We start from the raw sequence: 23508 nt of genomic DNA, 5'->3' as shown, positions 1-23508 counted from the left end.
AATAGGAAGATCTTGGAGGTTTGGAAGCAGTGGTGGGAAGAGTGGAGTTTTTTGTTTTTCTGTTTGTTTGTTTTTTTTAAGAGACGAGATGCTCTTTAAAAAAAAATTAAAAAAAGCACTGCCATGCTTCCCAAGCTGGAGTGCAGTGGCAAGATCATGGCTCACTGCAGCCTTGAACTCTTGGGCATAAGCAATCCTCCTGCCTCCGCCTCCCGAGTAGCTGGGACTAAACATGTGCACCATCATGCCCAGCTAAGTTTTTCATTTTATTATTTAATTAATTAATTAATTTTTTGAGACAGAGTTTACGCTCTTGTTGCCCAGGCTGGAGTGCAATGGCGTGATCTCGGCTCACTGCAACCTCCGCCTCCCGGGTTCAAGCAATTCTCTTGCCTCAGCCTCCCGAGTAGCTGGGATTACAGGCATGCGCCACAAAGCCCGGCTAATTTTGTATTTTTAGTAGAGATGGGGTTTCTCCATGTTGGTCAGGCTAGTCTCCAACTCCAGACCTCAGGTGATCTGCCCGTCTCGGCGTCCCAAACTGCTGGGATTACAGGCGTGAGCCACGGCGCCCAGCCAATTTTTTCATTTTCTTTTTCTTTTTTTCAAGGTCCGGCTAATTTTTTTGTATTTTTGGTAGAGACGGGGTTGCACCGTGTTAGCCACGATGGTCTCTATCTCCTGACCTCGTGATCCGTCCGCCTTGGCCTCCCAAAGTGCTGGGATTACAGGCGTGAGCCACCATCCCCAGCCTAGAGTTCTCGATAGTATCAGGGCTGAGAAAGTACCAGAGTTAGGGCCGGGTGCGGTGGCACTAAAAGTACAAAAAATTAGCCGGGCGTGCTGGCGGGCGCCTGTAGTCCCAGCTACTCAGGAGGCTGAGGCAGGAGAATGGCGTGAACTCGGGAGGCGGAGCTTGCAGTGAGAGGAGATCGCGCCACTGCACTCCAGCCTGGGTGACAGAGCGAGACTCTGTCTCAAAAAAAAAAAAAAGAAAAAAAGAAAGTACCAGAGTTAGGAGCCTCCTAAACTGGTCCAGATGGGAAGTGACGGGGCCAAGGATAGGGAAGTGAAGATGGGAGGAGTAGGACTAACTTAAAGGCCATTTAGCAAAAATTCACCACGTAAGGCCCTATATTAGGGCGCTGGGTGCTCATACCTCATTGTCCCGTCAACTCTATAAAGCAGAGGCCAACAAACTTTTTCCATAAAAGGCCAGATCGTAAATACTTCAGGTTCTGCAGATCTGTAGGATCTTTAGCAACTACCTACTCTGTTGTAAGGCAAAAGCAGGCAGAGAAGCTAGGTAAACGCGTGGGCGTGTCTGTGTGCCAATAAAACTTTATTCAGAGACCCTCAAATGTGAATTTCACAAACTTTTCACAGGTCATAGACTATTCTTCTCCTTTGGCTTTTTCCCCCAGCTATGTAAACATGTAAAAGTAATTCTGAGCTTGCGGGGCCGGACAAAGTAGGCGGCGGGTCTTGGCTCGCCTACCCCTGCTATATAAATCATTAATTATAATACCTAGCTTAAGGAGATCTTTAGAAGAGTCCCTCAAAGAGCACCGCCCCTCAACGTCATCAAACCCCGCCTCCAAAGGCGGAGGCTGCGCATGCGCGGCAGGCCCTCGGGCGGGGGCGGGGCGGGGCGCAGCTCCGACTTCGGACATGGCGCACGGTGGTGGTGGCAGCGGTGGCGGCGGCCCCGCGGGCCGGGGGCTGAGCGGCGCCCGCTGGGGTCGCTCGGGCTCCGCAGGCCACGAGAAGCTGCCGGTGCACGTGAGTGGCGTCCCTGCCCTCCCTCGGGGACCCCATCCTCTGGACCCCGCGGGCGGGCGCCCCTCACCCAGGCCCCGCCCGGCCCCAGCCCCGCCTCGGCCTCCCCTCTGCACTGCCCCGGACCCCTCACCCCTCACCTCTCCCCTCGGCCTTCCGAAGTCCCAGCCCATCCCCTTCCCCTCAGGGACCCCGGCCCCTCGTCCCCTCCTCCCGCGGCCCGGGCCCACCGGGACCCTCTCCCTCTCTGCAGGTAGAAGACGCCCTCACCTATCTGGACCAGGTGAAGATCCGCTTTGGCAGCGACCCTGCCACCTACAACGGCTTCCTGGAGATCATGAAGGAGTTCAAAAGCCAGAGGTACCAGCGGGGCCCCTCTCCACCTCGGGGGACCCCCCTGGGCCGGAATCGGGCCTAGCGGGGTGAGACCTCTCCTCTCCAGGCTGCCCCCTTAGCCGGGTGACCTTGCGCAGGTTGTCGAATCTCTCAGAGCCCTAGCTCCTTCTCGTAACAAAAATGGAAATGGGTAGTACCCACTTTGTGGAGCTTTGTGGGGATTCCTGGAAGCAGGACAGGGATCTGGGGGGAGGCAGGGAGGGCGAGGCCGTGCACACTCATAGAGTCAAATCCTGCCTTGATTTAATATGTTGATTTTTAAATTAGTTTTGTTCATGAAAGATTTGGTGGGACCCATTTTGATTTTTATTTTCAAGCGCTGTAAAATGTTATTTGTCTTGATGATTGAAATTTTTGGCACCTTCTTCTCCTTTAATCTTGTCCTCAAGATGCTTCTCTGGGCTCACTGTGGTCCCAGGCCTGCTTGGAAGTAAGACGCATAAAATGCTTAGTAAGTGAGCTGGCACACAGAAAACGTTTAAAACACACGAGCTGATTTTGCAGGCCGAGAATCAAGGAGGATTACACATAGATGGGAAACCTTAGGATCATGCCCTTGTTTTTATGGGAGGCTCACTGAGGCTTGGAGTGGGTAAGGGACCCACCTAAGCGGCAGAGGTGTCACTAGAACTCAGACCCTCTGACTCAGATTCCTGGAGGTCACATCCTTACCATACTGCTGCCCCCTTTTAGGAAACATGGTGGGGCTGGCCTGGTTTCCTTCCAGGAGCCCAGTGCTAAGGGCTGGGCTGCGATGCAGCCAGAGGGGAGACCCTACCTCTCCCCTCCTATTTTTCTTACACATTTCCCATTCTTGGCAGTACCATTGGTATTTATGCATTGCAATTGTTTGCTCAGATGGAAACCTGTGTCATAGTCATCTCTATCTGTTACAAAATGAGGGAATTTTTCACATTGCTTAGAGGACTTTGGCCTCCTGCCATTTCTTGGAGTCCAGGCCTTGCGGTTGGCTCTCCTGACATTTTCAGAACCGAGTACCCATTCTTGGAGTGTTTTGGGGGAGCTGAGCGATGTTAGTATTCTCTGGTTCTCACCAGGAGGGAACAGGGAGCTCAGGCCTAGCCAGTCAGGAGATAGATCATGGTGTACAGATGCTATCACATGGGGGCACTTTTTTTTTTTTTTTTGAATTGGATTCTCGCGCTGTCGCCCAGGCTGGAGTGCAGTGGTGTGATCTGGGTTCACTGCAGCCTCCGCCTCCCTGGTGCAAGTGATTCTTGTGCCTCTGCTTCCTGAGTAGCTGGGACTGCAGGCACGCACCACCATGCCAAGCTCATTTTTGTATTTTTAGTACAGACAGGGTTTCACCATGTTGACCAGGTTGGTCTCGAACTCCTGACCTCAGGTGATCTGCCTGCCTCAGCCTCCTAAAGTGCTGGGATTACAGGCATGAGCCACTGTGCCTGGTGGGTCACATTTTAGGTTCCTTTGTTGGCTGTTGAGAAGGTTTTTATGTGGCAGTATCAAGGGAGTGGGGAATAGATTACATTTTTCATTTACTTCCCAAGACCCTTTTGCCCACTTCCGCTGTTTCTTCTAGCATCGATACTCCTGGAGTCATCAGACGTGTCTCGCAGCTCTTCCACGAGCACCCTGACCTCATTGTTGGATTCAACGCTTTTCTTCCCCTCGGATATAGAATAGACATTCCCAAGAATGGCAAGTTAAACATACAGTCGCCTCTGACAAGCCAGGTATGCCACTACAGTGGTTCGGGTGATCTCAGCCTTCACCGAGTATGTCTTGCTACTCAGGTTGGGCCACGTGTCTCTCTTGTATCATTGCTAGAAAGCCACTTAAGATCTGTTCTTTTTCTAGACGTGCTCATTGCTTCTAGCACAAATCAAAATAGATATGGAAACACCTACACAAGCAGCCTCTGCCTCCCAAATTGATCTGTTTGGAAGATTTAAATCAAGAATGGATGTCAGGGAGGTATCCTCCTAACGCAGAATTTTGTGTGAAGTCTAAATAACCACCTCAGCAGTTGCTGAGGTCTTGGCTTGAGGCTTTCCCAGCGAGCGTACCAGGCAGGCTTGCCCTTGTATTTGAGCATGTCCTCGTCTGCCTCTGAGCACTCTCAGTACCACCTACAAAATAAAGTGGTCGAGATGGTGTGTGAGTAGCCACTTCTATGGTGGCTGTGTGTCATTTAATTGTTGATAAGATCATTAGCTCATTTGGGACTCCTGGCCTTGCTTTGGTCCTTTTCTTGGGTGATGGGTGCTGCCCATCCTTTTTTTTTTTTTTTTTTTTTTGAGACGGAGTCTGGCTCTGTCACCCAGGCTGGAGTGCAGTGGTGCAATCTCAGCTCAGTGGCGCAATCTCAGCTCAGTGGCATAATCTCCGCCTCCCAGGTTCAAGCGATTCTCCTGCCTCAGCCTCCCGAGTAGCTGGGATTACAGGTGTGCACCACCATGCTCAGCTAATTTTTGTATTTTTAGTAGAGATGGGATTTCTTCATGTTGGCCAGGCTGTTCTTGAACTGCTGACCTCAAGTGATCTGCCTGCTTCAGTCTCCTAAAGTGCTAGGATTATAGGCGTGAGCCACCATGCCCAGCCTCCTTTTTTTTTTTTTTAAGACAGGGTCTCACTCTGTTGCCCAGGCTGGAGTGCAGTGGTGCCATCATAGCTCACTGCAGCCTCAACCTCCTGGGCTCAAATGGTCCTCCCGTCTCAGCCTCCTAAGTAGCTAGGACTACAGGCATGCACACCATGGCCAGCTAATTTATTATTTATTTTTTTGTAGCGACAGGCTCTCACTATGTTGCCCAGGGCTGGTCTCGATCTCCTGGCCTGAAGCGATGTGCCCACCTTGGCCTCCCACAGTGCTGGGATTACAGGAGTGAGCCACTGTGCCTGGCTCATTGCCCCTTCTATCTCTGCGGTCTCTTCATGCTTGAGCTTACCAGTGCCTCTGAGAAAAAGAAAGCCTACTTAAGGTTTCCTTTTATAAGATGACCATTGTTATTTTTTCCACCTCAACACTATTGCCGTTTAAGGCATAATTCTTTGCTGTTGGGGGCTTCCCAGTGCATTGTGGAATGTTTAGCAGGATCCCTAGCGTGCACCCACCAGATCTTCACTCAGTTCTGACAGCCAGAAATGTCTCCAGACATTGCCAGGTGTCTCCCTGGGGGGCAAAAGTGCCCCTGTTGAGAACCACCGGTGTAAGTGGACCAGCTCTCCCGACCTCCTCCAGTCCTCGCCCCGAGAGTTTTAGCAGGGAGTGTCAGAATCTACCGCTGGAAGCACTTGGTAGGTCTCCTTTGATGGAAGAGATGGTAGAGTGTCCAATCAATTAGGGATCTGACACTCTGCAGTCAGTTGGAAAGAGAACAGCAAAGGGTAATGTGGCAGTGCTTTTGTATTAATTCCGTGTGCAAGGTGTGTGTCAATTCTGCTGCTTCTCGGCCAGGTGCACTGGCTCACGCCTGTAATCCCAGCACTTTGGGAGGCCGAGATGGGTAGATTACAAGGTCAGGAGTTCGAGACCAGCCTGGCCAACGTGGTGAAACCCTGTCTGTACTAAAAGTACAAAAATTAGCCAGGTGCAGTGGAGCATGCCTGTAATCCCAACTACTTGGGAGGCTGAGGCAGGAGAATTGCTTGAACCTGGGAGGCGGAGGTTGCAGTGAGCAGAGATTGTGCCACTGCACTGTAGCCTGGGTGACAGAGCAAGACTCTGTCTCAAAAAAAAAAAAAAATTCTGCTGCTTCTCTGTGCAAGACCCTCTCTGCCGTCAGCCTGTTATCTCCTGAAAGCCAAGGAGCGAGTCTCAGGTTTTTTTTTTCCTTTTTTGTGAGGGAGTCTCGTTCTGTCGCCCAGGCTGGAGTGCAGTGCTGCAATTTCGGCTCCCTGCAACCTCCGCCTCCTGGGTTCAAGAGATTCTCCTGCCTCAGCGTCCTGAGTAGCTGGGATTACAGGCGCGCTTCATCATGCCCGGCTAATTTTTTTGTATTTTTAGTGGAGATGGTTTCACCATGTTGGTCAGGCCGGTCTCGAACTCCTGACCCCATGATTTGCCCGCCTCTGCCTCCCAAAGTGCTGGGATTACAGGTGTGAGCCACCGCACCCGGCTGAGTCTCAGCTTTGAAGGGGAACTTGGAAGCGTGTGGCCACTGAACTCCGAAGAGCCTTCCATTTCCTGTTTGCAAATGAAGCCCAGGATCCAGATGTACTGCTTGTGTCTCAGACCATAAAAGCCTTAGCAAGATTGATCTCTGGAACAGTCATGACTGCGGGAGAAAGCCAAGCTCATTGCAATAGCAGCGTCCACCAGAGCACTTTGCAGAGGCTGAACACTGTGGAAACTCTGGGTCTCGTTCCTGTCACTCACTCAGAAAGAGCCAGAGTGAAAAGATGTGAACTGTGCGTCCTGCACCTGGAAATTGCCTTTCAGCAGAGTCCCTGCCCGTGGAGTAACTTGGCTTTCAGGGCTAGATCTCGACAGGCACCACACTGTGGTTGTATTTGGAGTTGGCTCTTCCTTTAAGTAGCCGCGGGGCCCCAACCGTGGAGGGCTGGCAGTCTTGTCTCCTCGTAGGTGGCTTAGGTGACGATGACGGTACAGACCCATTGACTTGGGGAAACGCTTGAAAAGAACTTTCACTTAGTAGCTACTCAGCAGGGCCTTGGTCATCTTGCTGCAGCCTGGGAACAGTCATTTCCAGGCTTAGGTGTAGAGGTTTGTTCTCTTCGGGGCCCCTGGGAGCCCACTGGCTTCCAATTGATATTGACACAGGTGCTGTCAGGTTTCCAGCCCTGCTTCCCAGCAGTCTGGGCTGTTGTTTGTGTGGCTTCAGGACAGACACATGAGAGATGTCCCAGGTCCAGGCCATGACTCGCGTGGCTTCAGGAGTCCTTTGAGCTTTCGGCTCCCTGAAGTCCTTTGAGAGGCCATCGTCTGAAAGCCTTACAGGGTTTCCCACACACAGAGGCCCTGGTGATATTCTTTTTTTCTTTTCTTTTTCTTTTTTTTTTTTGTGACAGAGTTTCGCTCTTTACCCATGCTGGAGTGCAATGACACAGTCTCGACTCACCGCATCCTCTGCCTTCCCAGTTCAAGCGATTCTCCTGCCTCAGCCTCCTGAGTAACTGGGATTACAGGCATGCGCCACCGCGCCTGACTAATTTTGTATTTTTACTAGAGACAGGGTTTCTCCACGTTGGTCAGGCTGGTCTTGAACTCCTGACCTCACGTGATCTGCCTGCCTCGGCGTCCCAAAGTGCTAGGATTACAGGCATGAGTCACTGCACCTGGCCATCTTTTTTCTTTTTTTTTTTTTTTTGAGACAGTGTCACGTTGTGTTGCCCAGGCTGGAGTGCAATGGCACGATCTTGGCTCACTGCATCCTCTGCTTCCTGGGTTCAAGTGATTCTTCTGCCTCAGCCTCCTGAGTAGCTGGGATTACAGGTGCCTGCCACCACTATCAGCTAATTTTTGTATTTTTAGTAGAGATGAGATTTCACCGTGTTGGTCAGGCTGGTTTTGAAATCCCCTGACCTCATGATCTGCCCACCTCGGCCTCCCAAAGTTCTTTTTTTTTTTTACTTTAGCTTAATTGAATTATTTTATTTTTTTGAGACACTGTTTCACTGTTACCTAGGCTCGAGTACAATGGCGCGATCTCAGCTCACTGCAACCTCTGCCTCTGAGGTTCAAGTCATTCTCCTGCCTCAGCCTCCCAAGTAGCTGCGATTACAGGCATGTGCCACCACACCCAGCTAATTTTTGTATTTTTAGCAGAGACAGGTTTTCACCATGTTGGCCAGGCTGGTCTCGAACCCCTGACCTCAAGTGATCACCCACCTCAGCCTCCCAAGGTGTTGGGATTACAGGCATTAGCCACTGTGCCTGGCCTTTTTTACATTTTTAAAATAGAGGCAGGGTTTCACCATGTGGTCCAGGCTGGACTCAAGTGATCCTCTTGCCTTGGCCTCCCAAAGTTTTGGGATTACAGGTGTGACCCACCACGCCTGGCCAGTATTCTCTGTCTCTTAGTTTTTCTAGTTTGACTGTTTTGAAGTATCTTGTTTTCCCCCCCAATTTTATCACAAAGCCTGCCAGCTACTGACAAGTAGGGAGTGGCCCATATGTGCTAAGGAAGGTGAATAAGAGAGTCCCAACCTCGGGCAGCCTTTGGCGCAGGGTGTCTTCAGCTTTGGGGGCCAGACTGTTCTTTATGGCGAGGTGCCGTCCTGCACACTGAAGGGTGTTTGAGCAGCCTGCCTGGCCTCCACCCACCAGATGCTTCTAGATGTGATAACCTAAAGTGTCTCCCGTGTTGCCGAGTGTCCCCTGGGTGGCAGAGTTGCTCAGGATGAGAACATGAGTCTAAAGGGGAAGACAGACACAGGCCGTGGTGTGTGGCCAGTGACGACCTGGGGAACTTGGAGGAAGGAACAGCTTCTTACTGGAGCCTCGCCTCGGCCTCCTGAGTCAGCATCATTTCCTGTCTGGTAATTCAGGCCTTGGTTGTAATGTCACCTCCACAGAGAGCCCCCCTAGTCCCTACCCTGTGGCTTTCTTATGCCACCCTGGGTTATATATTTCAAAACGGCTAGGAAAAGAAGTTTGGAATGCATTGTTTCTTGTTGGTTTTCCTTCCTTGGTTGACGGTGAGTCCTTAAGGAGAGGTGGGCCCTCCACTGTCTTGTTCATGACTGTATCTACCTTCTGGAACATTGCCAGGGAGCAGTGCATGGTGCAGGAATGAGAAACCGGACACTGGTGGGAACGTGGCCACTCTCAGCTAGTGGGTCCTCTTCAGGGCAGACCTTGCCTCGTGGAAGATGACAACCGGCTTGGACAGAAACAGAGATAACCCCTTAATGTGCAGCTCCTAACATAAGCAGCCCCTCGACATTCAAAGGGAGCCCCCTGGCTACTCTCTGGGGGAAGTCCCGCCATTTGTCAACAAGTCAGTTCTTGTGTTTGTATCTTCTTGGCTCATGGAGCAGGCGGTGACCCCTTCTCCGAGCCAGGCCGTGGGGTTTGTTCAGAGGCCCTGCTCTCAGGGTTCCTGCACAGTCAAGGTGGGGGTTCCAATAAGAAACAGATGGGCAGATGTGGGCGGCACGCGGGAGGGGGCAGAGAGAGGATGGAGCAGGCCAGGGAAGGGTGGGAGAAGGTGCTGTGGGCAGGATCTGTTTCCTGAGGGACTGTTCCTGGTGGGGAGTGATGGCCTGAGGTGAGAGTGAGTGGGTGTGCTTGAGGAACAGCCAAAGAGAACGGCAGGGTCAGGAGCTGAAGGAGAGAAGGGGGAGAGGGAGCCAGGAGTGTGAGAATCACCGGATGGTTCTGGGAGGTGGTTCTGCTGCTGTGCTGAGAATGAGGGGTCAGGAGGCCCCTGGGAGACCAGGGAGGGGCCCCAAGTGATGGAGGCGGGGTAGACAGTGATGGAAACAGAGTGGATGGTGACAAGGACCAGAGAGGGTCCCAAGTGATGGGGACAGAGAGGATGGTGACAAGGACCAGAGACAATCCCCAAGCGATGAGGACAGAATGAATGGTAACAAGGAGTAGAGAAGGCCTCTGAGTGATGGGGACAGAGTGGATGGTGACAAGGACCAGAGACAGTCCCCAACTGATGGGGACTGAGTAGACAGTGATGAGGACAGAGTGGATGGTAACAAGGACTGGAGAGGGATCCCCGAGTGATGGGGACGGAGTGGATAGTGATCAGGACCAGAGCAGTGCCCTGAGTGATGGGGACAGAGTGACTGGTGACAAGGACCAGAGGGGGTTCCCATGTGATGGGGGCAGAGTGGATGATGATGTAGATCCGGAGCGGGGGTGTCAGTGAGAGTGAGAAGTCTGGGGTGATCTCAGGATGCCTGATTCTCTGGGTAAAAGTGTGGGCCCCTGCTGAGGTGCATAAGGCCAAGGCAGTTGGGGGGCTGCTCTGTGTCTGTGAGGTGCCTGCCATTTGAGGCTCTGTTAATCAGTACCCAGGTGGGGCTGTGTGTGGATGCTCAGAAGGACGTGTCGGCCACGCACGATAGTTGTCATGGTATGGGAGGCAGTTCGAACTCTGCCTGACGAGGCCACCCAGGGCACAGGGAGAAAGGAGGCGCCAGAAGAGAAAGAGAAAACTGGGCTTGTGCTGGGTGGTTTAGAGCAGCACAGTCGGCAAATGGCAGCTTGGAGGCCAAAGCCAGCCTGGCTCGGTGTGATTGGTTGTGATTTTTACATTTTCAAAGGATTAAATTTTAAAAAATGTTTCATATTGTAATACTGTTCACATAACATAAAATTCATCATCATTTTAAAGTGTTAGTATAGTCACAATACTGTACAACCATCACCACTAATTCTAGAACATTAACATCACCCCAAGATCAAACCCCGAGCCTCTTAATTCTCCTCTCCCCCAAGCCCCTGGCAACCATGAGTCTGCTTCCTGTCTTTATGGATTTGCCCGTGTGGGCATTTCATATCAGTGGGGTCATACACTGTGTGGCTGTTGGTGTCTGGCTTCTCACTCAGCATCGTGTTTTCCGGGGTCAGTGCTTCCTTCCTCAAGACTGAATCATTCTCCACTGTATGGTGGGACTACATTTCGCGTGCCCACTCTTCTGTTGATGGATGTTTGGCCTGTTTCCACCTTTTGGCTGTGTGTAGTGCTGCAACGAACATTCATGTGTAAGGATGTGTTGGAACACCTGTTTTCTTTTTCTTTTCTTTTTTGAGACAGAGTCTCGCTCTGTCGCCCAGGCTGGAGTGCAGTGGCGGGGTCTCAGCTCACTAAAACCTCTGCCTCCCATGTTCAAGCAATTCTCCTGCTTCAGCCTCCCGAGTTGCCGGGATTATAAGCTCCCACCACCACGCCCGGCTAATTTTTTTGCATTTTTAGTAGAGATAGGGTTTCACCATGTTGGCCAGGCTAGTCTTGAACTCCTGACCTCGTGATCCGCCAGCCTTGGCCTCCCAAAGTGCTGGGATTACAGGCGTGAGTCACTGCGCCTGGCTTTTTTTTTTTTTTTTTTTTTTTTTTTGAGATGCGGTTTTGCTCTTGTTTCCCAGGCTGGAGTGCAGTGGTGCATTCTCGGCTTACCGCAACCCCCGCCTCCTGGGTTCAAGCAATTCTTCCTCCTCAGCCTCCAAAGTAGGTGGGACTACAGGTGCACATCACCACACCTGGCTAATTTTTGTATTTTTAGTGGAGATGGGGTTTTGCGATGTTGGCCAGGCTGGTCTCAAACTCCTGACTGCAAGTGATCTGTCCACCTCAACCTCCCAAAGTCCTAGAATTACAGATGTGAGCCACTGCGCCTGGCCTGAGCCACTATGCCTGGCCTGAGCACCTGTTTTCAGTTCTCTTGGGTATAGACCTGGGAGTGGGATTACTGGGTCATATGTAGTAATAATTGCATGGTCAACCTGTTAACTGCCACACTGTCCCTCGCAGTGGCTGTACCATCCCATCTGGCTCTTTTTGCCAAGCCCTGGTCTAGAGCGTGGTTCCCCATTTTGTCGTAGTGGCACACTTTAGGGGATCAGAGGGTGCATGCCTTGGAAATGCCTCCTTGGAATGGTGGGGGGCTCATAGTGAGCCTACAGCTGCCTCTGAAACAGACCTTGGCTCCATGCTGCTTCCCTACATACCCACACCCCGCTCGTTCCGACCCCTTCTGCCATCAAACTTGTGCACTGTGGAGAAACAGACGCAGCCCCCTGTGAGCCTGAGAAGGGAGAATCATCGCGGACATCCCCAGAGAATCTTACAACAAACCCCACCACTGACCGGGCGCAATGTTTTATGCCTGTAATCTCAGCACTTTGGGAGGCCAAGGTGGGCAGATCACTTGAGGTCAGGCGAGACCAGCCTGGCCAACATGGTGAAACCCCATCTGTGCTAAAAATACAAAAATTAGCCGGGGTGGTCACGCGGCACCTGTGATCCCAGCTACTCAGGAGAATCACTTGAACCCAGGAGGCAAAAGTTGCAGTGAGCCGGGATCATACCACTGCACTCCAGCCTGGGAGACAGAGCAAGACTCCATCTCAAAACAAAAAGAACAAATCCTGCCACCGAGGAGAAATTGTTTTAGAATCGTGGCTGCTCTGCGTTTTGTATTTCTGCTCTTCTCAGCTGTGACTTTCTAGAATTGTCTCTGTACCCATTGTTGTGGGCAGAATAGTGTCATCCCCCCACCCCACATTCCACCCCAAATTCATGTATTTTAACTCTAGCCCCAGCGCCTCAGAACGTGACTGTATTTGGAGATGGAGCCTTTGAAGAGGTGATTTAAATGAGGCCATTAGGGTGGGCTCTAATCCAGTCTGATTGGTGTCCTTATAAGAAGAGGAGATTGGGACACATATCAGGGACATGTGTGCACAGAGAGACGACCACATGAGGACACAGTGGCCGTCCGTAAGCCAAGGAGAGAGGCCTCAGAGAAAACCAAACCTCCTGGCACGTTGACCTCGGCCTCCTGGCCTCCAGAACTGAGAACTACTAACTTCTGTTGTTCCAGCCAGTCTGGGGTACCTCGCTGTGGCAGCCTGAGCTGATGGATGCACTCACCTTGCTGATGGTGCCTGTGCCCAGCAGAGGTACCTGTTTCAGTACAAGACGGCAGTGATGTTCCTGGCCTTGCCTGTCCCAGTAGATTCTCAGGGTCAGCGTTTGGGTCACGTGCAGTGTTAGGCATCGCAGGGCAGTGGAAACAGTGAAGTCTGTGTGTCCCTTCATCCGTTCACCTGATCATCCCCAACAGTGGGTGAAGCCCACTCTGTTTCTCACACTGTTCCAGGCACTGGAGATACAGCCCTGATCAAGACCCCCACCCTCGTGGAGTCCACCATCTAGTCAGGGACTGGCAGACAGTGCAATGAGTAAAATACATGATCGATAAGGTGGTGACAGGCCGCGGAGAAAAATGCAGGAGTGCTGGGAGGTGGCGTAATTTTAGTTTGGTGAAAGAGCGTTCTCTAGGACTCACCAAGCAGGGGTTATCCAAGCAAAAACCTTAGCCAGGCTGGAGGAATCCTGACTGGCTGGAGACCCAGCCCTTGTGGGCTGGGGATGGTGCAGCATAATTCTGGTTTAGAAACAACAGCTCCTCCTTTGGGGGAGTGGTCCTGTCCCACCACAACATGGGAGGGAGGCAAGCTTGTTTTCTATTTTTGCTCATATTGGCTGAAAAGTACACGCATAGAGGGCATTCTTGGTGGGTGTTGAGGGCCTGTCTTTTCTCCCAAGCGACCAATGCAGCTCGTTGCGATTGGCCTGGGGCTTAGCACCAAAAATGTCATGTCCCTCGAAGTCCCCAACAACCTGGACATTGGGTTGCCTCTAACCTCCAGGGTCCCCATCCTAAATATCCTATCTTGGCATCACTGCTGGCAGCAGGTGCCTTTCCAACGTGAAAGCAATCTTGCTGAAACAGATTGCAGAAGGCGTGGGAGACTTCTCTATTAATACGCAGCCTAGCACTTGGCGCTGCAGAGGCTTAAACATCCACTTTGTACATTTCTCCTGAGTGTGAAGTTTTCCAAATGGAAGGTGCTCGTTGAACTTGTTGTGTTCTTTGAGTAGATTGGTAAGGATCGGGTGGAGGTGAGCTGGGGAGACTCACCTGTGCACCCCGCCCTGCTTGCCTCCAGGCTCTCAGAAGTAACCTTTCCCTGTCTCTAATACAACTTGGCTCCGTGCTGAGTTTTTTCTGTTCCTGTGCAGACAGTGGCTGGGCCTGGCGTTTTTCACAATCTGTTTCCGGTGTCAGACCTGGCAGTAACTCATTGTCGCCTTGTCAGGAGAATTCGCACAACCACGGGGACGGTGCAGAGGACTTCAAGCAGCAGGTGCCATATAAAGAGGACAAACCCCAGGTGCCCCTGGAGTCCGATTCCGTGGAATTCAACAACGCCATCAGCTACGTGAATAAGATTAAGACCCGCTTCCTAGACCACCCAGAAATCTACAGGTCGTTCCTGGAGATCCTGCACACGTACCAGGTAAGAACTCAGATTACAATTCCTTGTGGGTTTTGGATTTCATCCAGTTTGGGGTCCTGCAGATACTCAGATTTTCTTGTTGGAATTCATAAAATCCTGTAAAATTCTAATTAGTTGTGGAGTTTTTTGTTTGTTTTTTTCCTTAGAGTCTGTCTCTGTTGCCCAGGCTGGAGTGCAGTGGCACGGACTCAGCTCACTGCAACCTCCACCGCCTGGGCTCAAGCCATCTTCCAACCTCAGCCTCCCAAGTAGTGGAGGCTACCTGGGGCTAGAACATGGGCGCACATCACCACACCTAGCTAATTTTTGCAATTTTTGTAGAGACAGGGTTTTGTCATGTTGCCCAGGCTGATCTTGAACTCCTGAGCTCAAACAACCCATCCACCTCAGCCTCCCAAAGTGCTGGGATTACAGGTGTGAGCCGCCATGCCCAGCCACCTTTTTTTTTGTTTGTTTGAGACAGGGTCTTGCTCTGTCACCCAGGCTGGAATGTGATAATAGCTCACTGCAGCCTCGGCCTCCTGGGCTCAAGCAATCCTCCTGCCTCAGCCTCCAAGTAGCTGGGAGTACAGGTGTATGTCACCACACCTGGCCAAGACAGTCTTTTTATCAGATGACTTTGTTATTGCTTAGGCAATACGGCCATCCTTTACTTTGCCGATTACAACTGGGCCCAGCACCAGGAGCTGGGGCTACAGAGAAAAATGGCTGCTCCTGCTTAGCTGTTCATTGCAGTGGTGGGAAGAAACTCAGAGGTGGATTGGGGTGGAAAAGAAAGGATGTGGGCAGGAGAGGTGAGTCAGGGTTAACATGGTTCCCAGCCCAGTTCCCAGCCTGTCTGGGGCCAGGGAGGGGACGGTCAGGTTGAATCTTGACAGATCAGTCGGAACCAGTAGGCAGGTTAGCCTGGAGGAAGGGTGGACGTTCTTGTTGCCAGGAACGGCCTGTGCAAAGGTCCAGGGACCAGAGCAGACAGCGGCATCAGGGTGTCTGCAGGGGACTCGGGCAATGCAGGTGGGCTGGTGGCAAGGGACATCTGTGTTGTGAGTGGGGCTCAGACGTCCTCTTCACCCAGACGTGGAGTCTCTAACACTTGTAATGTTTTCTAGCATCAGAACCCATTTTTTTTCTTTTTTTGAAACAGAATCTTGCTCTGTCACCTGCAGTGGCTCAATCTCAGCTCACTGCAACCTCGGCCTCCTGGCTTCAGACGATTCTCCTGCCTCAGCCTCCTGAGCAGCTGGGACTACAGGCATGGGCCACCACGCCTGGCTAATCAGCAGAACCCATTTTTTAAAATGAAATCCCTGCAGCCTTGACCTGTCGAGTCAAGAAGTGGGATTCTTTTCAGCATAAGCGTTTCAGATCAGGTGGATAGAATTTGTGCCCTGAGAACTGCAAGGCATTTGTTGTCCGCCGTGCTGGCATCATCATGGGCCTTAGCATCTGTGAGAGGCTGGTACAGCCCTAAGAACGCTTGCTTGTCATGGATGAGTGGTTGCCAGTGTCTGCTATGAGCATCTGGTCTGTGTGGAGGGATGTGCTTGTGATCGTGGAATCTATAGGCCCCTCCCAGGCTTCATGGGGTCATCACATTTAGGAAGGCGCATCAGAGCAGTCTGTATAGTGGCTCTGTTCTGTGGCACGGGAAGGGACAGGTTAGAGACACTAGAGATGCATTTAGATGAGGAGCTGCCACAGACTCCTTCAGAGAGAGTGCCATGGGAAGGGACAGTATCCCCCAACCCAAACCAGGCTGCTGAGAGTTGGTTGAGAATGCAGACACCTGGGCCACCATGCAGGATTCCCATTCATCATGGTCCGCCTGGCAGCGGCACGGTTTCTTTGTTGTTTTTATTTTTTTGAGACTAGGTCTCACTGTTGCCCAGGCTGGAGTGCAGCGGCATCATCACAGGTCACTGCAGCCTCTACTTCTCTGGGCTCAAGCAGTCCTCCCACCTCAGCCTCCTGAGTGACTGGGACTACAGGCGCTTACCCTGACACCTGGCTAATTTTTGTATTTTTTGAGGAGACGGGGTTTCACCATGTTGCCCAGGTGGGTCTTGAACTCCTGGCCTCAAGTGATCCACCCACCTCGGCCCCCCAAAGTACTGGGATTATAGGCGTGGGCCTCTGTACCCAGCTGGATGGCATCTGCATTTTGAACAAGGCCCCTGGTGACACCAGCCTCAGGTTGTCTAGTTTTTTCAAATGTAAGTTTGAATTGTTGTGTAAATTATCCTGGTTTTAGAATGTTGGTTCAGATATTTCAGGGATACTGTTAGAGCCAAACCAGGCAGCTCCAGGGTCCATCTGGCCGTGTGTTACTGTTTCTCCATCTCTGTGGGGCTTTCCTTCAGACTTTCTCTCTGCCACCTTCTCCCTCGGGGTTCTTATCCATAAAATGGCCACAAAACTGGTGGTGCCAACGAGCCTGGGTTCAGTGAAGTTAACTGAGCAACCAGTTCAGGCACAAGCCTGCCTCAGGTCACCCGTGGGTAACTGTCACCCATTATACAGCCATGTATGCATGTCCTGCATGTGCTGAGACGAACAGTTAGTCCTACCCTAACATAAGTGGGTCCCTAAAAATGAGCTCCCTCTGCAGAGTTGCAAAGTGTCATGGGAACTGCAGGTTCAAGGGAAAACAGACTCAGGGTATGACATTCAAAAACTTCCTCAGGGGCACCTAAAAAAAGATAGGCACCGACTCTAAACAGCAGCGCCGTTATGTGCATATTAAGTGGCTGAGAATTACATGAATACTATAGCAAATAGGGTACTGACCTTGGAAGAGACCTGAGGTTGGTTTGTGGATCTGGTGGCAGCCTGTGAATTATGTGAAGGCTGGGAGGAGGTCATCTGAAATCAGACAGGTCATTGTGGCCTCAGATGGGGACAGGGCTGGCCCCTAGCACAGGGGAACACTGAGAGAGTGCATGGACATGGGAGGGGGTGCTGGTGTGGTTTTGCATACTCCCACGGGGTTCCGGTCAGCCAGGAGCAGTTTCTGCATTCACCTGGTGTTTTCTCCTGCACAAAATAGAAGAGAAGCAAACACAAAGTTGATCTCATGCTCAAATTATTCCCAGTACCTGTATCTCATTTAGACAGACGTCTTGTTCAAAATAAGCATTCTAGCAGAACTGACTATCTCTGCAGCATGAATTTCCAGAAACTGCTTCCCTAAGTTGAGGGCGTACCATGAATTCATAGAGATCACTCAATTTCCTTCCAAAAAGGTGGTACCAGTTTGTCTTTCTGCCTTCCGTGTTTGATCGTTTGTCTGTTTGTTTGTTTGTTTGTTTTTTGAGACGGAGTCTCACTCTTTCACCCAGGCTGGAGTGCAGTGGCGCAGTCTCGGTTCGCTGCAGCCTCCGCTTCCTGGGCTCAAGCAATTCTCCTGCTTCAGCCTCCCTAGTAGCTGGAACTACAGGCACGCACCCCCACACCCGGGTAATTTTTGTATTTTTAGTAGAGATAGGGTTTCACCATGTTGGCCAGGCTGGTCTTGAACTCCTGACCTCAGGTGATCCACCTACCTCGGCCTTCCAAAGTGCTGGGATTATAGGCATGAGCCACCGCGCCTGGCCTTGCCTTCTGTGTTTGAGAGCACCTGCTCCTCACACCCTCATCGGAAATCCCAGCCTCTTCTGTCTGCGTAGTCAGATGAGCAGAGATGGCTGTGGCACTGTTTTAAATTGTTTCTTTAAACATCAGTCAGTTTGGTCATTGTTTCTTTTCTTCTTTATTTATTTTAGATAGGATCTCGCTCTGTTGCCTAGGCTGGAGTATGCACTATCATGATCGCAGCTCACTGCAGCCTTGAGCTCCTGGGCTCAAGCAATCCTCTTGCCTCAGCCTTCCAAGTAACTAGGAGCACAGGAGTGTGTCACCATGCCTACATAATGTTTAAATTTTTTTTTTTTTAATCATTTCTCAGCATTTTGGCTAAGATCAAGTGTAAAATTTTTTATAGAGATAGGGTCTCACTGTATTACCCAGGCTGGTCTTGAACCCTTGGACTGAAGCCAGTCTTCTGCCTCAGCCTCCCAAAGTGCTGGGATTACAGGCATGAGCCATCATGCCCAGCCTAAATTGTTTCTTTAAACTTCACTCAGTGTGGTTGTTCTGTCCGTATGCAGATAGATAATTTCTATTTATTATCTGAACTGAATGGCCTTTGCTTGTTTTTAAGTTTTGCTTTTTAGTGGCTTTTGATGACTTTTTGGAAGGGTGGTGTTTTTTTCCCCTGCAGTGTAGGTGCCACCGGTGCCAAGATTTAAAACTTGCTTCCCTTCCCACAGGCTGCAGCGGGCGCAGAGGGGCAGGAGGCGCCAGCACAGGGACTCCTCCTGCTTTGCAGCTGTGCAGTGGGACTCTGGAAGCCATACCATATTATTCGGGAGGCTCCAGCGCCATTGCCTCTTGTTCTATGATACTCTTGGGTGTAAAATTGATAAGGACGTATTTCTAACAGCCACTGCGGTTTTGCTGGCCCATTCCTGCCTTCCAACCTGGGTTCCCTTTGGTCCTCTTGTTGCTTTAAGGTCTGGATCAGGCCATTTTCCTTGGGTCTCAGTGACTCCGGGCCAATAGGTGCCTTGGCCTGGAAGTCCCTTCCCTTCATGGCCCAGCGCTCCCCAGTTCTACACTCCCCATTTCCCTTGGGAAGGGCTGGGGTTCGCCCTGACCTTGTACTTCCCCGGCCCACCCCTGATTCCAGCCAGCCTGTCACCTCCCTGCCCCCTCTGTTGGTGGACACTGCTGGGTGTCCCTCCTCGAGTCCCCACCATAGTCCTGGACGGGCCCTGCCTGTGGCCGGGGCTCAGGCCATGCTGGGCAGCAAGATCCACACGTGAGCAGACAGGACCCTGCCGGCAGGTGCTCTTTGCTGCAAGTCATCCCGTCCACTTCACGGAGGGCTGCCTGAGTGTCCCAGCCCAGGGCACAGCACTCCTTGGCTAACGACTTATTTTCCCTTTCCTGAAAACTGGCAGAAGGAGCAGCTGAACACAAGGGGCCGGCCATTCCGAGGCATGTCCGAAGAGGAGGTGTTCACCGAGGTGGCCAACCTCTTCCGGGGCCAGGAGGACCTGCTCTCGGAGTTTGGACAGTTTCTGCCCGAAGCCAAGCGGTCTCTGGTGAGTGCAGAGTCCCAGCCCCTGCCCAGTCTCGGGGGCCTCAGCGAGGAGGGAGGGCCCCAGCCAGCTTGACCCAGGGCCGGGCCAGGCCCATTTACCCTCCAGGCCACACTAGGGTCCCCCAGAAGCTATGCAGGTTGCAGGTACCCAGGGGTTCCTCACTGTAGGCTCCACCTGCACAGCAAGCTCGTAAACGATTCGTCAAGGTGCTTCTCTGTACAGACAGTACCCGGATCTTGGGGTGGTTTGGGAGGCAGAGAGCATCTTCCAATGGAGACAATGGGCCCAAGGATTCCACCTCCAGCGCCTGCCCTGCAGAGCCCCACCCTGCCTGGGACCCCAGCCCTGTGGGAAGGTGCAGGAGGGCTGGGTCCACCACCATTGTTTCCCCTGTTAGATGAGACTGATCTGGGGCTCCAGCAGGTTGGATCTGGAGGAGCCAGTAGTGGGAGTGGCCTGTGGCCTGTGGCCTGGCCCTGACCATGGTGGTAGAGAGCAGAGGAGCAGAGATGGGCGAGGGGGGGCCTTAGACAGGGAGGCTCAGGGCTCACCCTGCACGGTCAGCCTTTTTCCCCTGCCTGTGGCCTGAAGCTGCCAGGGCCGCCTGTTCCAATTCCTCTTTTTTTACCCACTATGAACATAAGACTTTAAAAAATTGAAGTGAAATTTATGTAACATCGAATTCACCATTGAAAGTGAACAATTCCATGGCATGTAGTACATCCTCAGTATTGTACAACCTTCACCACTACCTAGTTCCAGAACATTTTCGTCCCCCTGAAAGGAGACCCGGTCCCCATCAGCAGCCACCCCATTCCCCTCCCCCAGCTCCTGGCAGCTGCCCATGTGCTTCCTGTCTCCGTGGATTTGATTCGCCCATTCTGGACATTTCAGATGGGTGGAATGTCACCACATGTGGCCTTTGTGTCTGGCTCCTCTCACTCAGCATCATGTTTTCAAGGTTCATGCATGTCGTACCGTGGATCAGTGCTCATTCCTTTTCCTGGCTGAATCATATTCTGTTAGATGGATGAGCCACATTCTGTTTATCCATATTCTGTTGATGGACATTTGGGTTGTTTCTGCCTTTTGGCTGTTGTGAACAGTGCTGCCATCAACATTCATTACAAGGATTTGTTTGAACACCTGTTTTCAGTTCTTTTGGGTAGACACCTAGGAATGGAATTGCTGGGGCACATGGTAATTTTGTGTTTGACTTTTTGAAGCGCCTCTAAACTGTTTTCTACAATGACCGCACCATTTTACATTCCCATCAGCAATGGACTGCGGTTTCTGTCTCTCCACATCTTGGCCAACATTTGTTCTTTTCCAGGTTTTTTTTTTTTTTTTTTTTTTTGCCTTTTGTTTTTAGTAGCCATCAGTGTGTGAAGTTTTATTGCATTAAGATTTGTTTGTTTTCATTTTTTGAGACAAGCTCTCTCTGTCTGTCACCTAGGCTGGAGTGCAGTGGCATAATTGATCACTGTTCACTGCAACCTCCATCTCCCAGGCTCAGGTGATCCTCCCACCTCAGCCTCCTGAGTAGCTGGGACCACCACGATGCCAGGCCAATTTTTGTATTTTTTGTAGAGGCAGGGCTTCACCATGTTACCCAGGCTGGTCTCGAGCTCCTGGCCTCAAGTGATCTACCTGCCTCAGTCTCCCAAAGTGCTGGGATTACAGGCGTGAGCCACTGCGCCCGGCCTGCTTTTATTTTTTAATTGTAGAGACAGGGTCTCGCAGTGTTGTCCAGGTTGGTCTCAGACTCCTGGCCTCAAGCGATCCTCCTACCTTGGCCTCCCAAAGTGTTAGGATTGCAGGTATGTGCCATTGGGCCCAGTCCATGGTTTCTTTAAGTGGCATTTATGTAGGGCGCCCGGTTAGCTCAGTCAGTAGAGCATGAGACTCTCAAATAACATTTGTTAACAATTTAGCTAAGATTTTTAGTGTGTATTGGGTTATTAGAGCCATCTCGTATATTTAGAAAGATTGGATCAAGTTTTTAAAATTATTAAAAGCACTGCAGCATCTGTTGTGTGAAGTATAATTTTTATGTTAACTTTTGGACATATATTAAAACCGTAGGAAACCAAGATGAAATTTGGCATTACCCTAATTAAATTTGACTGGCCTGGATCAGAGGTTGGCAAACCTTTTCTACAAAGGGCCAGATAGTAAATATCACAGGCTTTGCAGGCCAGTTGATCTCTGTGTAAAGACTCACCTCTGCCCTAGTAGCTTGAAAGCAGTCATGGAATATATATGTCAATGACTGGGCAGGGCTGTGTGCCAATAAAACTTTTTTTACAAAATGAATGGGTGTGGCTGGGTACCAACAAAACTTTATTTACAAAATGAATGGGCATGACTGGGTACCAATAACTCTTTACAAAAGGAATGGGTGTGGCTAGGTGCTGATAAAATTTTATTTATGAAAACAACAGGCCCTGTGTTAATTTGCCATTCCTTAGCCTAGGTGGTCTTTGGGGGTCCATGTAGCTCAGATGTTCACATAATTGGGAGATTAACTGAAAAGCAAGAACCATGTGAACCACTGGGGAAGATCTGCTATACTTGCTTGGTGGGCTTGGCTGGACGCATGGCGGGTTTCCCCTCCAGGTCCCCTGTTCTTGTTCAGCATTTGTCATACGGTCACCCAGCTGCATCTTTTGGGAATCAGTTTGCACCTGTTCCAGCATATACAAAAAATAGCCAAGCGTGGTGGCTCGTGCCTGTAATCCCAGCTACATGGAAGGCTGAGGCAAGAGAATCACTTGAACCCAGGAGACGGAGGTTGCAGTGAGCTGAGATCGCACCATTGCGCTCCAGCCTGGGTGACAGAGTGAGACTCCATCTCAAAAAAAAAAAAAAAAAAAAAAAAAAAGACGTACCAGTGGAGAATTGTTGTGTAGATGCCAATTTCTCCACTTACGGCTCTCGACATAGCCTTGAGTTTTGGGTAATTATTCCCCCCAAATTATTCTTCTAAGTCTTGGCCGTGGCTAAATAATAAGTCTTTATTATTAGTAGTAGTATTGTGGCTCAATAATGTCTTTATTATTATTATGGTAAAAATAGTATACACTAATGAAAAAATAAGTATTAGCAAGAGTACCAAATTTTTAATGCAAACTTCCTCTCCCTTGACTCAGTTCTTAGTCATTCTGCTCAGAGGTTAGCACTTCTAAGTGTCTTGTATATCTTTCCAGAAATTTCCTCTGCATGTGTAACAAATACTTTTTACAGAGTGACACACAGCATCCTGTTTGTTCTGCCCCTTGGGTTTTTGGGTTTTTTCCTTGTTTTTTTTTCCTTGTTTTTTTTGTTTGTTTATTTTATTTCAGGTATGCCTGTCCCTAACAGCAGCCCAGAGCCAGCTCATAGTATCTGATCGCTGCGGGCTGATTTGTTCAGATGCACCATGACTTGTCCACCTCACCCACACTCTAGGTCTTTGGGGGTGTCTTTGCGTCCAGGTCCTGTGGTGGCAGGGGAAGGGGGAGTATGATGGAGGTGACCGCAGTGGCACAGAACCTTGTAGGGCCTCTCCAGCTCTGCCCACGTCCTGCAGAAAAGCTGCGGTCTGTCCATCGTCCCCTGCGCATCCAGCCTTCCAGTATGTTTATAATAGACTGTTGCAGAACAGTTCTTTGTAAATGTCATTGGCACCCTGTAGGCACCCTGCTCGGGACAAGCATCCTCGACTTGTTAGCCGATGGCTGGAGCCTGGGAGGCAGGCCCCGAACCAGCCACGAGCCCCACTCTGCTCCCAGCCAGTGACGACATCATCCTCCAGAAACGTTTTGTCATTCATAGAAAAGACTTCAAAACCTGGCCCCAAGGCCCCCACCAGTGCCCTGGCGAACATCAGCCACTTCCCGTTGCTCCCTGTTTCTCTGTCCACTGCACCTTGTGTTTCTGTGGCACTGGCATGCACACGGCGAGATGCCCCACCAGTGGGCCGCTACATGAGCCCCCACACGGGAAGACCCAACTCAGGTGTCTCCCTCCTGAAACCCCCAGCCCTTCTCCCTCCCTCATGCATAAAGGCCTCACAGGAGCCTTCTCCCAGCCTGGCAGTGTTAGTCTGTGATGATTTGGTTACCTTGGAATGTGAGCATCTTGCTGGAGTCACCTCACGCATGGACGGAGCATCTGGCCTGGCGCCCGTGGCCACCATTGCCCACCGGGCTGTGGACT

General features: G+C 51.0%; 1 protein-coding gene across 2 annotated transcripts in view; it reads left to right on the top strand.

Moving 5' to 3' along the window:
• Positions 1-1652: 1652 nt before the first annotated feature.
• The window catches only part of SIN3B (SIN3 transcription regulator family member B), a 49528-nt gene continuing 27672 nt past the window's right edge, over positions 1653-23508 (top strand). For both annotated transcript variants that reach the window (XM_030820505.1, XM_030820506.1), the window contains exons 1-5: positions 1653-1782; positions 2033-2139; positions 3737-3890; positions 13964-14164; positions 19165-19308. In XM_030820505.1, the coding sequence (XP_030676365.1) occupies positions 1672-1782; positions 2033-2139; positions 3737-3890; positions 13964-14164; positions 19165-19308 (717 nt within the window). In that variant the 5' untranslated portion in view covers positions 1653-1671. The remainder of the gene's footprint in view (positions 1783-2032; positions 2140-3736; positions 3891-13963; positions 14165-19164; positions 19309-23508) is intronic.

The sequence above is a fragment of the Nomascus leucogenys genome, chromosome 10 (genome assembly GCF_006542625.1).
Source record: "Nomascus leucogenys isolate Asia chromosome 10, Asia_NLE_v1, whole genome shotgun sequence".
NCBI lineage: Eukaryota > Metazoa > Chordata > Mammalia > Primates > Hylobatidae > Nomascus > Nomascus leucogenys.
Note: the sequence above shows the minus strand (reverse complement) of the source record. Positions and strands in the feature narration are given on the sequence as shown.